The sequence below is a fragment of the Geotrypetes seraphini genome, chromosome 5 (genome assembly GCF_902459505.1).
Source record: "Geotrypetes seraphini chromosome 5, aGeoSer1.1, whole genome shotgun sequence".
Taxonomy (NCBI): domain Eukaryota; kingdom Metazoa; phylum Chordata; class Amphibia; order Gymnophiona; family Dermophiidae; genus Geotrypetes; species Geotrypetes seraphini.
In genome coordinates, this window is record NC_047088.1 from 202,892,682 (window position 1) to 202,905,909 (window position 13,228).

A 13,228-nucleotide genomic window follows, 5' to 3' on the forward strand; every position below is an offset into this window, starting at 1 on the left:
CTTTTGGACATAGAAGGGGCCAGCAAAGCGATGGCCTGGACACCCAGACATGGCAACACAGTAGTGGGGCACCTTACAGGGCACTGCTGCGAACTTCACAAAAAGGGTGCCATATAACCATCTCACCAGAACTCCCTTATAGGTCATGGTGAGCCCCTAAAAACAACCCCAAAACCTACTAGACCCACCTGTCCACAACCCCAATAGCCCCAGACTACTTAAGCCACCTCTATGCTGCTCTACTAGGCTTTCCTATGCCAGGTGCTGATGTTCTGGAGGCAGGCACGTACGTTTTATTCCGATTTTTATGGTGTTGTGGTGGGCTTCAGTGATCACTGGGGGAGTGTGTTTGGGTCTGTACTTTGTGTCTGCAGTGGTTATCTGGTCACTTTGGATACCTCCTGGGCACTTAGACTTGCTTTTACATCGCCTAAGTCACAACGTACAAGTCCCATCCAGGCAGCCTCATTATACTTTCAGTTATACTTGCAGTACGAGGTAAGTCTAGGTCAGCCCACGTCCCGCCCAGATCCCACCCTGACCTCCTAACACGCCCCTTTCAGCTCTGGGCGTACAGCAACACTGAAGAGGCCTAAGCTGTTTTTAAACACATCTAAAACCCGTTTTGGTTATTGGCACTTGGACAACTTGTCTTATTAATCATCCAAGTTCAGATTTAGATGGGATTTTAGACTTATTTCCGTTTCGATCATGAGCCCCTTAGGCTCTAAAGTTTGGAGTTCAAAGATCCATCTCTGCTCTTTGTAATTGAGCAGAGATTCAATATCCCCACCCTCCCACCATCTCTTCTAAGACCCTCCATTTAAATTCCATAATTTGATGTTTACATTGCTCCCAGTGGTTCACTAACAGAGCTAACGGAACATTGTTTTTAAGCTTAGATTTATGTTCAGTAAGTCTAGTTTTTACTATATGCATAGATCTTCCTACTTATAGCTTGTCACATGGACAGATTATAACATAGATTACACCCTTAGATGAACATATAGTATTAGTTCTAGAATTGATTATACGAGTAGTATGGTAAAAATTAGACTTACTGAACATAAATCTAAGCTTAAAAACAATGTTCCATTAGCGCCATTAGTGAACCACTGAGAGCAATGTAAACATCAAATTGTGGAATGTAAATGGAGGGTCTTAGAAGAGATTGTAGTAGGGTGAGGATATTGAATCTCTGCTCAATTACAAAGAGCAGAGATGGATCTTAGAACTCCAAAATTTACAGCCTATAGGTTTAAATGGTGAACTTGAATGGCAAGCCCTCACGTAAGGTCAATATTAACTACTTGTGAGAAGCTGCCTCTGGGGAGGCTGTCCAAACAGTTAGCTTTACATCATGTTTCTGAAACTGAAGATCAGTTGTTCCCCCCTCGCTAAAGTAAAAAAAATCCTTTGAGGGAATTGTCCAATCAGATTGTTCTTCACCATTTATGATGAGTAAGGTGGGATGATCCTTTAGTTAGAGAAATAGCTTAAGTGAATACACTGGTCTACCTTGTAAAACTCATGACTAAAAAGTAAGTAAGAGCTTGAATATAGACATTGAAATCTATTGGTTTCAAAATACTAAGACATAAGAGTAATGAAATATTTATCTATTTTAGATCAATACGCCCTGAAGTAGTTTGTGGATATTTATGCAGATGAAACATTCACGTTGGCGGTGAGGCAACATGCCTCACCAGAGTTACAAGATAAGTTTATAATTATATTTATTATAAAAGAAATATGTTTCATAAAACCAGATAAAACATTGAATAGAAAAATTAACCGGAACCTATGAGGAAGCATAGTGGCTCCAAAACTCTATTATAAACCTGTGCTTGCCACACAATAGAGTGCCGCTTCTAACGGCTCCTGGTTAAATCAATGCTGGGAACAAATATGTGGAGAGTGATGAGGAGAAAGCAAATGTGCTAAACAAATACTTTTGTTCTGTGTTCACAGAAGAAAATCCTGGAGAAGGACCGAGATTGTCTGGCAAAGTTACACGAGAAAATGGAGTAGATTCTGCGCCGTTCACGGAGGAGGGTGTTTATGAGCAACTTGAAAAACTGAAGGTGGACAAAGCGATGGGACCAGACGGGATCCATCCCAGGATACTAAGGGAGCTCAGAGAGGTTCTGGCGAGTCCTATTAAAGACTTGTTCAACAAATCTCTGGAGACGGGATTCCTGGGGATTGGAGGAGAGCGGATGTGGTCCCTATTCATAAAAGTGGTCACAGGGATGAAGCAGGAAACTACAGGCCGGTGAGCCTCACTTCAGTTGTTGGAAAAATAATGGAAGTGTTGCTGAAAGAAAGGATAGTGTATTTCCTTGAATCTAATGGGTTACAGGATCCGAGGCAACATGGCTTTACAAAAGGTAAATCGTGCCAAACGAACCTGATTGAATTTTTTGATTGGGTGACCAGAGAGCTGGATCGAGGACATATGCTAGATGTAATTTACTTGGATTTCAGCAAAGCCTTTGATACAGTTCCTCATAGGAGGCTGTTGAACAAACTTGAAGGGCTAAAGTTAGGACCCAAAGTGGTGAACTGGGTCAGAAACTGGCTGTCGGACAGACGCCAGAGGGTGGTGGTTAATGGAAGTCGCTCGAAGGAAGGAAAGGTGACCAGTGGAGTCCCTCAGGGTTCGGTGCTGGGGCCAATCCTGTTCAATATGTATGTAAGTGACATTGCTGAAGGGTTAGAAGGAAAAGTGTGCCTTTTTGCAGATGATACCAAGATTTGTAACAGAGTAGACACCGAAGAGGGAGTGGAGAATATGAAAAAGGATCTGCAAAAGTTAGAGGAATGGTCTAATGCCTGGCAACTAAAATTCAATGCAAAGAAATGCAGAGTAATGCATTTGGGGATTAATAATAGGAAGGAACCGTATATGCTGGGAGGAGAGAAGCTGATATGCACAGACAGGGAGAGGGACCTTGGGGTGATAGTGTCCGAAGATCTAAAGGCGAAAAAACAGTGTGACAAGGCAGTGGCTGCTGCCAGAAGGATTCTGGGCTGTATAAAGAGAGGCGTAGTCAGTAGAAGGAAGAAGGTGTTGATGCCCCTGTACAGGTCATTGGTGAGGCCCCACTTGGAGTATTGTGTTCAGTTTTGGAGACCGTATCTGGCGAAAGACGTAAGAAGACTTGAGGCAGTCCAGAGGAGGGCGATGAAAATGATAGGAGGCTTGCGCCAGAAGACGTATGAGGAGAGACTGGAAGCCCTGAATATGTATACCCTAGAGGAAAGGAGAGACAGGGGAGATATGATTCAGACGTTCAAATACTTAAAGGGTATTAACGTAGAACAAAATCTTTTCCAGAGAAAGGAAAATGGTAAAACCAGGGGACATAATTTGAGGTTGAGGGGTGGTAGATTCAGGGGCAATGTTAGGAAATTCTACTTTACGGAGAGGGTTGTGGATGCCTGGAATGCGCTCCCGAGAGAGGTGGTGGAGAGTAAAACTGTGACTGAGTTCAAAGAAGCGTGGGATGAACACAGAAGATTTAGAATCAGAAAATAATATTAAATATTGAACTAGGCCAGTTACTGAGCAGACTTGCACTGTCTGTGTATGGCCGTTTGGTGGAGGATGGGCAGGGGAGGGCTTCAATGGCTGGGAGAGTGTTGATGGGCTGGAGTAAGTCTTAACAGAGATTTCGGCAGTTGGAACCCAAGCATAGTACCGGGTAAAGCTTTGGATTCTTGCCCAGAAATAGCTAAGAAGAAAAAAAAAAAAAAAAAAAATTTAAATTGAATCAGGTTGGGCAGACTGGATGGACCATTCGGGTCTTTATCTGCCGTCATCTACTATGTTACTATGTTAATAGAAATATCATTTATTAGAAAATACATTTTGCTACAAGATTTTTATGATAGTAAGAGCTGTGAGAAATTCTGGACTGTCTTAATCTCATGTTGGTAAAGGCATAACTCTATAGATACGTCTAAAACTCTTTCAACTAATGTATTTGTTCTAGGCATTGCAATTTTCTACAGGATCATATTTTTAGGATATATATATATATATATATATATATATATATATAAATAAAATGCCATTAAAACAATGTCTGATCCATAAACAAAGTAAGTCCCATAAAGAGCTTGAATCCCCCTGAATCAGCTAACTCAACTGGCTAATTTGATGTTCAAGCTCTGGAACACCATAGCCTTAAGATTCCAACCTGGAAGCTAGAAAGAAAGGTGAAACCATGATATCTGCACGTTAATTGCATCTAATTCAAAGTAAAATTAATTTTTTTTAAAGGACATTTGTTTCACTGACTCCATGGCTCAGTAGCCATGACTGCATGCTGGCCTGTGAAAAGACATCTAGATGTGATTTTAAGATTATGCTTTTGCTGCCTGGACCAGTGGGATCAGAGGATACTACAGAGTCAGTGGCCACAATTCCCAAGAGAACATGCCAAATATCAAACAAAACATCTACTGGTGGGATCAAGAGCACATGCCAGAGGACTATATGTATGTGATCTATATCTCTTTGCATAGAGCTGCAATCACTAGATGGGATACAATCAGGATGAGGGAATAACATTAGGGAAAAAAATTCCATATTCTTTCAATACCTTTGTGGTTAAATGCTCATCGTCACTGATAATATATAAATAAATAGTTATTTTTAAAAAAAAAATTCACAGCTATAAATCATTTAGAATACAAAATACTTGTGGGTGCAAAAATTATAACGATAATAAAATTATATAAATAATTAGTGAAGTGCTCAGACCTGATAACCCATTTAGTAGTGATGTCACCACTATGAGGTTAACTAGGGGACCATCATTGCATTCACTTGTCCCCTGCCATCCCTGAATATTGAATACTGTGTCCTAACTAGTGGTGGTACTTATCTTCATTCAGGGGTTGTTCATGTTGAAGGTGTTAACTCTCATTGGTGACTGGTGTCTATTAAAGTGCTCGTGCTTCTTTAAAAATGTTGTTAGTTTCTTAGGTGATCTCCCGTCCCCCCGACCCAGATTTCGTCTCTTCGTCAGGGAGGGACACTAAGAAATTTCAAACAGCGAACTGATTCGCTCAGTCCATTCTGAACTTCTCTGACTATAGCGAGCCGATATCAGTTCGCTGTTTGAAATTTCTTAGTGTCCCTCCCTGACGAAGAGACGAAATCCGGGTCGGGGGGACGGGAGATCACCTAAGAAACTAACAACATTTTTAAAGAAGCACGAGCACTTTAATAGACACCAGTCACCAATGAGAGTTAACACCTTCAACATGAACAACCCCTGAATGAAGATAAGTACCACCACTAGTTAGGACACAGTATTCAATATTCAGGGATGGCAGGGGACAAGTGAATGCAATGATGGTCCCCTAGTTAACCTCATAGTGGTGACATCACTACTAAATGGGTTATCAGGTCTGAGCACTTCACTAATTATTTATATAATTTTATTATCGTTATAATTTTTGCACCCACAAGTATTTTGTATTCTAAATGATTTATAGCTGTGAAAAATTGAAAAATAGTCCCTGTTAGCCACAGATTACTAAGGAACTTATCTCTCTATTGAGTAATTAAAAAAAAATTCAACATAACTGTAAATGAAGATGGAGGCAGATTGCAAATTCTGGAAGCTAAAAAGGACTGAAAGAAGTTGTTGAGCTAAATGGAAAAAAATGAAGTGTGTAATCGCATGAAACTTTTACCTGAGGTCTCTATCTTCTTCACCATGTGCATCCAGATAGACAGAGCCCCACAAGCAAAACCGATGGCCGCGAATGATGATGATGACTGATGCATTAATCAAAAGGAATATTCCTGTTCCGGCTCCACAGTTCTGGGAGTGCTAAGAAAGATTAAGAAAACAGCATATATACACAAATACTTTAAAAATTAATTGGTTCTTGAGAGGTTTACTAGCAGAAGACATTTTGAAAGTACTATAGGAAATACTGTAGTATCAGACTTATATTTACTGTAAAAGCAAATGCACAATTTTATATTTTGCATTCTCAGTTATTTACCTGTCTAGCACCTTACAACCAATATACCCTTTAGTCATCATTTTACAAACCTTGCATTAAAGTATGCTGGAGTAGTGCTTGGTTTCTTATTTGGGTCCATTTGTCTCCGCACAGACACCATGCGGTAGACTCTTTCATCGTGTGTTTTGGTTTCTGGTTGTATTTGTTCCCAGATTATTGTATCTTTTATCTTGTATTTCTATTTCACAATAAAACTTTATTATAAAATAATAAAAAAAAGAATGCTGGTGTAGAAGGACTGAGGATGAGATAGACACGGACTAAAGAATGACATCAGATGATTTCTCACGGTTATCCGTGGGGACGGGAATGGTGATGAATTCTATCACTGTCATTCTCTAAGGGTTTATAAAGTCTGTAGTCAAATGAGTGACTTTTTTAGAAAGCTGTAAATACCAATAATTTAATAAGACTGCTAAATGCCACTAAATGGTTAACTTGAGAAATATGCTGCCTAGTTACTGGATAGTATCTGGTTCAGGGATAAGGTTGCACAACCAAACAGCTTGTGAAGGATGGGTAGAAGAGGAATGAAAATGAGGGTGGGGCCATAGGTGTAACTACAGGGTGGCAAGTGCCACCCACAAAAAATAACTTGTCAACCCAGTTTTGGTATATATAGCCTGAGTTAAATCATGCCAGAGCCATAGCATCCTGGCTGCAGGGTGCTCAGTGATAAAACATCCAGGAAGTGCCTTAACATGCCCCACAGTAGCAAACTCACTCTGTTGCCGTCAGCCTTAGCCCCAATCCTAGTCCCAGGTTACCTGCCACTGCTACCACTAACTCAAAACAGGAAGTGACTTCAGAGGAGGACAGGACACTGACAGGTAGAGCCTTTAGCCTTGCATGCAAGAGAGAACATCTCAAGGCTTCTCATTTTTTTTACTGCCCTCCGGTAGCGGTGGCAAATGATCTAGGGCTATGTGAGATGTGATGCTAGACTGGAGACATCCAAAATAAAAACAAAACACTGTGGATGCAGATGTTCTGGAGATAATTTATTATACATTGACATATACAAACATGAAAATTCAATTTAAAAAGTACAATGATAAAAAATACAGTGATAAAAATCCAACTGGACCCTACAGGGTCCGTGTTTCGGCGAACACGCCTTCCTCAGGGGTCCAATGGTTTGCAAACTCACATATAAAGAATTGGACTGAAAACAGTCTATTGTCTTTAAACATGTGGAGGGGATATGATAGAGACTTACAGGATCATTAAGGGTATAGAGAGAGTAGAGAGGGACAGATTCTTCAAACTTTCAGAAAATAAAAAAACAAGAGAGCATTCGGAAAAGTTGAAAGGGGACAGATTCAAAACGAATGCTAGGAAGTTCTTCTTTACCCAACGTGTGGTGGACACCTGGAATGCGCTTCCAGAGGACGTTATAGGGCAGAGTACGGTACTGGGTTTTAAGAGAGGATTGGACAATTTCCTGCTGGAAAAGGGGATAGAGGGGTATAGATAGAGATTTACTGCACAGGTCCTGGACCTGTTGGGCCGCCACATTGAGCGGACTGCTGGACGTGATGGACCTCAGGTCTGACCCAACGAAGGCATTGCTTATGTTCTTGTGCTTATGTGAGCAAAGAACACCGCAGTCAAACTGAAGTAGCAAAAAAATGCTTATCTGCAGTGTTCTTTGCTCACATGTTTAAAGACAATAGACTGTTTTCAGTCCAATTCTTTATATGTGAGTTTGCAAACCATTGGACCCCTGAGGAAGGCGTGTTTGCCGAAACACGGACCATGTAGAGTCTGGTTGAATTTTTATCACTATATTTTTTATCATTGTTACTTTTTAAATTGAATTTTCATGTTTGTATATGTCAATGTATAATAAATTATCTCCAGAACATCTGCATCCACAGTTTTTTGTTTTCATCGGTGGATTGTTTTCACTGTGGATCATTGGGTCTCCCCATTTTTCTTTGTTGTGCTGGACATTCAGAATAAGAAAGTAAAGATGCTGGATTGGAGGAGGAGGGGGGAAGAGGATATGCTTGTTGGTGGGGGGAGGGGAATAATGTGACAGAAGGGAATTATAGATCAGAATGGTAAAGAGAACTATAGGACGAAGGAGAGGAAGATGGACAGGGTAGGAGGAGTGAGGGGAGTATAAGGATACAGACATTTAGGGACACAAATGACGCAGGATCTACTGCTGCTGGAACGGTGGTCAGCAACATGGCAGCTAGGTTTCAATGCTAAAAAGTGTAAGGTAATGCACCTGGGAAAGAGAAACCCGCACAGAACTTACATACTAAATGGTGAGACCTTGGCCAGGACCACGACGGAACGTGATCTAGGGGTAATCATTAGTGATGACATGAAGGTTGCAAATCAAGTGGAGAAGGCTTCCTCCAAGGCAAGGCAAGTGATGGGTTGCATCCGCAGAGGTTTTGTCAGCAGGAGACCCGAAGTCGTAATGCCGCTGTACAGGTCCATGGTGAGGCCTCATTTGGAGTACTGTGTCCAATTCTGGAGACCACACTACCGGAAAGATGTGTTGAGAATCGAGTAGGTTCAACATATGGCCACTAGGATGGTCTTGGGGCTCAAGGATCTCGCGTATGAAGAAAGACTGAATAAACTACGGCTGTACTCACTTGAGGAACGAAGAGAGAGGGGAGACATGATTGAAACGTTTAAGTATATCACGGGCCGTATCGAGTCGGAAGAAGATATCTTCTACCTCAAGGGGCCCTCGACCACCAGGGGGCATCTGCTGAAAATCAGGGGAGGGAAGTTCCATAGCGACTACAGAAAATACTTCTTCACTGAAAGAGTAGTGGATCATTGGAACAAACTCCCACTGCGGGTGATTGAGGCCAACAGCGTATCAGATTTTAAGAGAAAATGGGATGTTCACATGGGATCCCTAAGGGAGTAAAATCAGGGGGGGCGGGTATTTGGAATGGGCAGACTTGGTGGGCTATAGCCTTTTCTGCCGTTTTTTTCTATGTTTCTATGTTTCTAAATGGGGATACTGGATACTGCAGGGAATAAAGTGACCAAGCAATGCTAGACCATGGGTGGGTGAAGAAAGACAAAGGGAGATCATAAGCATAGAGAAAGGGAGTAAGGACACAGAGTGGATACTGGACATGTGGGAGGGGAAATCAGGGAGGAAAGGGGAAGATGCTCAATGGAGAGGGGCAAGAGGAAATTCTGAACAAAGGAAGGGAGGGACAGAAAGAGAGGCTAAAAAGAAAGGGAATATGTTTGCTTGGAGGGAGAAGAGAAGATACTGTGCAAGGGAGAGTAGGGTGACAGAGGAGAGATGCTAGCTTAGAGGAGGGGATGAGAGAAGAGATCAGGTAGGTAGGAAGGAAAAAGGGATATGGGAGGATGCCGGACATTGGATGGTTTAGCGTGAAGGAAAATACTGGACATGGGGTGAGTAGGGAGACTGAAGGGAGATTCTGGACATAGGGGAGAGTAAGAAGATGAAAGGGGTGTTAAATGTTGGAGAGGGGTGGGGACAGAGGTGGGGATGTGGAACATGGGTGAGGAACACAGAGGGATGGTGTACATGAGGAAAGTTGTTGTATGCAAAAGGGAAGAATATACACTGGATGGAGGGAGTGAGAGAAGGAGAGAGCAGAGATGCTGGTCAGAGTGATTATAGAGAGATGTTCCTGTACAGAGGGTAGGAAAGAAAGAAAGAAGATGCTAGAAGACAGAAAGAGGGGAGAGTTAGCAAAATAACTGGGGAATAATACATAGAATAATAGGATAAGAAATAGGAGAGATGTGATAAAGGAGATGGAAAGCTGCAGGTAGATGTAGTAAAAAAAAACCAAAACCCCCAAAACAACAATACCAAACAAACCCCTAAACAGGGGCAGACTTGCATGGTCCCATATATGGCAATTTAGGATAGTGAGGGCTAGGGAGGACATTCATGGGAACTCCAGAAACTTGGAAAACGAGGACGTGGTTTGGCAGATTTTACGGTATGTATCCACAAGCAACAAGATGGTTGGTTAGGCTGGAGTTAGCTTTGATGGGAGCTCCAGAAGTTAGGACCTAAGGACAGTACCAGGTGGATTTTACAGTCTATGGCCCAGAAATATCAAAGAAAAAAAGGAGAATTTAATTTAATTATTAATGTATAATGCATGTAACTAATGGGCAAGACTGGATGGACCATTCAGGTCTTTCTTTATCTGCTGTCATTTACTATGTTACTATGAATATTGAAGACTGAATAATCTTTTCCTTTCAAGTTTTCTCCATTTATTTTTCTGGCTATCTATTCAGACTTCATTCAAAGTCAGAGATTGATGTAGGAAAAAGACAGAAAGGGACAGAAGAAGTGGAAGATGGACTGAAGACCCTGGAAAGAAAATTAAGAAAGCAGAAACTGCATTTGCTTTTTCTTTGCATTTCAAGAGAAAATTAAGACAATTGTTGGAGCAGGTAAGCTTTTGAAGTTAATGCAAGGGGCAACACTGACAGTTCCAGATTTTAATGGGCCTTCTTGATTTGACTTGTAAGGTCATCCAAATGGGCCAACTGATTACTCATTGCTTGACCCCAGTGAATGTGGTATACATAGGTCACCATTTTACCAGGGTCACTAAGGCCTAAAAGAACGATCCTGCAGTGCAGAACAGATTCCTGTGGACATTTAAGTTTCACCTTTTGGCCTGTCAGTATTGTTTTCACCAGATGCATCCAAGAGGAAGGACTGTGGCATTTCAGTGAAGGGCTCAAGTCATGCTAAGGAGTGTCCAGATTTGCATCATGAGGGACTAACCAAAACCATAACTTTCTTGGAGATCTTTCCATTAAAGCAGCCCTTCATATCTGGGGATCTAACCTCAATGTTGCTCCATAGATTCCACTCAGAAAATATCTCTGTGGCTCAATGTATTAAAAATCTCTCATCCAAAAACCTCAGAGTATTAACACTGCTAAGGTAATTAGGGTTTTTGTTGTGCTTGATGAATGTATTAGAGTGAGTGTGTCTTACATTGCTGGTGGATACCACTACTGCTGACTCCTTGTCTCATTTTAAACATTCAGTTTTCAAATTGGTGGCTCTGCAGGAGGATGTCCAAGCTACGCTGGGCCCAGTAGTATTCTGGCAAGTAGTTCCTCAGAGGCTTGGAATGCAATCTTTGTCTGCTCAATCTTTGTCTGCTCAAACTAGAGTGTCTTAGGTTAGTGCACTCTATAAACAGTGCTGGGTAAGTTACTTTGTTAAAATATATTAAAGGTACTAGTTTCTGCAAGTATATATTACAGTAACTAGTCAATTGTTTAAGTAAAAAAAAACACAAAACAGTAAATGATAGCTGATAAAGATTCACACAGTCTATCCAACAAAGGTAAAGCTGCGCAGATTATAGTCATTCATGGTTAAACACTAGTTGGTAATTTGCCATCATGCCAACCACATATGGGTAGCTAAATATGATGCTGTCTTGGGACAATATCTTATAACTAAAAGTTTTGCTAACTTGCTAAATTGCTAACTTGCTAAATTGCTAACTTGCTAAATTGAACTTGCTAATCTCAACATTAATATATTTTCTTCCACTTCATCGAGATGCATAGCAATCTCACGCGTAGCATATCATAATAAAGTGATACAATATACACCCTTGATCTTCATGTCTTTTGTCATTTGTGGGACAAAGACCACACAAGTCTGTCTGGCACTGGCCTTAATTCCCTAACCCACATTTATCTGTTAAACTCCTTTGGCAAGTACATATTTCAATCTACTATGCTTCATAACAGGATCATGGACTACCAATTTTATATATCCATTTAATTCAAATCTTTGTTTAAATAGTACTCGTGTTTTGAACAGTTATCTCCCTCCAAAAAGCACAGTTACTTACCGTAACAGGTGTTATCCAGGGACAGCAGGCAGATATTCTTAACGCATGGGTGACGTCACCGACGGAGCCCCGGTACGGACATTTTTCACTAGAAAGTTCTAGTTGGCCGCACCGCGCATGCGCGAGTGCCTTTCCGCCCGACGGAGGAGTGCGTGGTCCCCAGTTAAGATAAGCCAGCTAAGAAGCCAACCCGGGGAGGTGGGTGGGTCATAAGAATATCTGCCTGCTGTCCCTGGATAACACCTGTTACGGTAAGTAACTGTGCTTTATCCCAGGACAAGCAGGCAGCATATTCTTAACGCATGGGTGACCTCCAAGCTAACAGAGAGGGAGGAGGGATGGTTGGCCATTAGGAAAATAAATTGTGTAACACAGATTGGCCGAAGTGCCCATCCTGTCTGGAGAAGGTATCCAGACAGTAGTGAGTAGTGAATGTGTGAACTGAGGACCAAGTGGCAGCCTTGCAGATTTCCTCGATGGGCGTGGAACGGAGGAAAGCCACAGAAGCAGCCATAGCTCTGACCCTGTGGGCCGTGACAGCACCTTCCAGTGAGAGACCGGCCCGAGCATAACAGAACGCAATGCAGGCAGCAAGCCAGTTGGAAAGCGTCCGTTTGGAGACAGGACGACCTAGACGGTTAGGGTCGAAGGACAAAAGGAGCTGAGGGGATGAGCGGTGAGCCCTGGTACGGTCAAGGTAGTAAGCAAGGGCACGCTTACAGTCCAGCGTGTGCAATGCCTGTTCCCCAGGATGAGAATGGGGCTTAGGGAAAAAGACAGGCAACACAATGGACTGGTTGAGGTGAAATTCCGAGACTACCTTGGGAAGGAATTTAGGATGGGTCCGCAGAACCACCTTGTCATGGTGAAAAACAGTGAAGGAGGGGTCGGCAACCAGTGCATGCAGCTCACTAACCCTCCTGGCAGAGGTGATGGCAATGAGGAAAAGCACCTTCCATGTAAGAAATTTGAGTGAAGTTGTGGCAAGAGGCTCAAACGGAGGTTTCATGAGTGCTGATAAAACCACATTCAGGTCCCAGACGACTGGAGGAGGCTTCAGAGGTGGTTTGACATTGAAGAGGCCTCTCATGAAACGGGAAACCAGGGGATGAGCCGTAAGAGGTTTTCAGAGGATAGGCTCATGAAACGCAGTGATGGCACTCTAATTGAGGTCGACTTGAGGCCAGCGTCGGAGAGAGAGAGAGCAAATAGTCCAGTACGGTTTCCACCGCCAATGAGGTGGGATCGTGATGATGAAGCAGACACCAAGAGGAGAACCGGGTCCACTTCTGCTGGTAACATTGGAGGGT

General features: G+C 42.2%; 1 protein-coding gene across 8 annotated transcripts in view; it reads right to left on the minus strand.

Annotated features, from left to right (window-relative positions):
• UBR3 (ubiquitin protein ligase E3 component n-recognin 3) overlaps positions 1 to 13,228 on the minus strand; it is a 533,613-nt gene that overhangs the window by 2,085 nt on the left and 518,300 nt on the right. For all 8 annotated transcript variants that reach the window (XM_033944451.1, XM_033944455.1, XM_033944453.1 and 5 more), the window contains one exon: positions 5,713 to 5,852. In XM_033944451.1, coding sequence (XP_033800342.1) covers positions 5,713 to 5,852 — 140 coding nt within the window. The remainder of the gene's footprint in view (positions 1 to 5,712; positions 5,853 to 13,228) is intronic.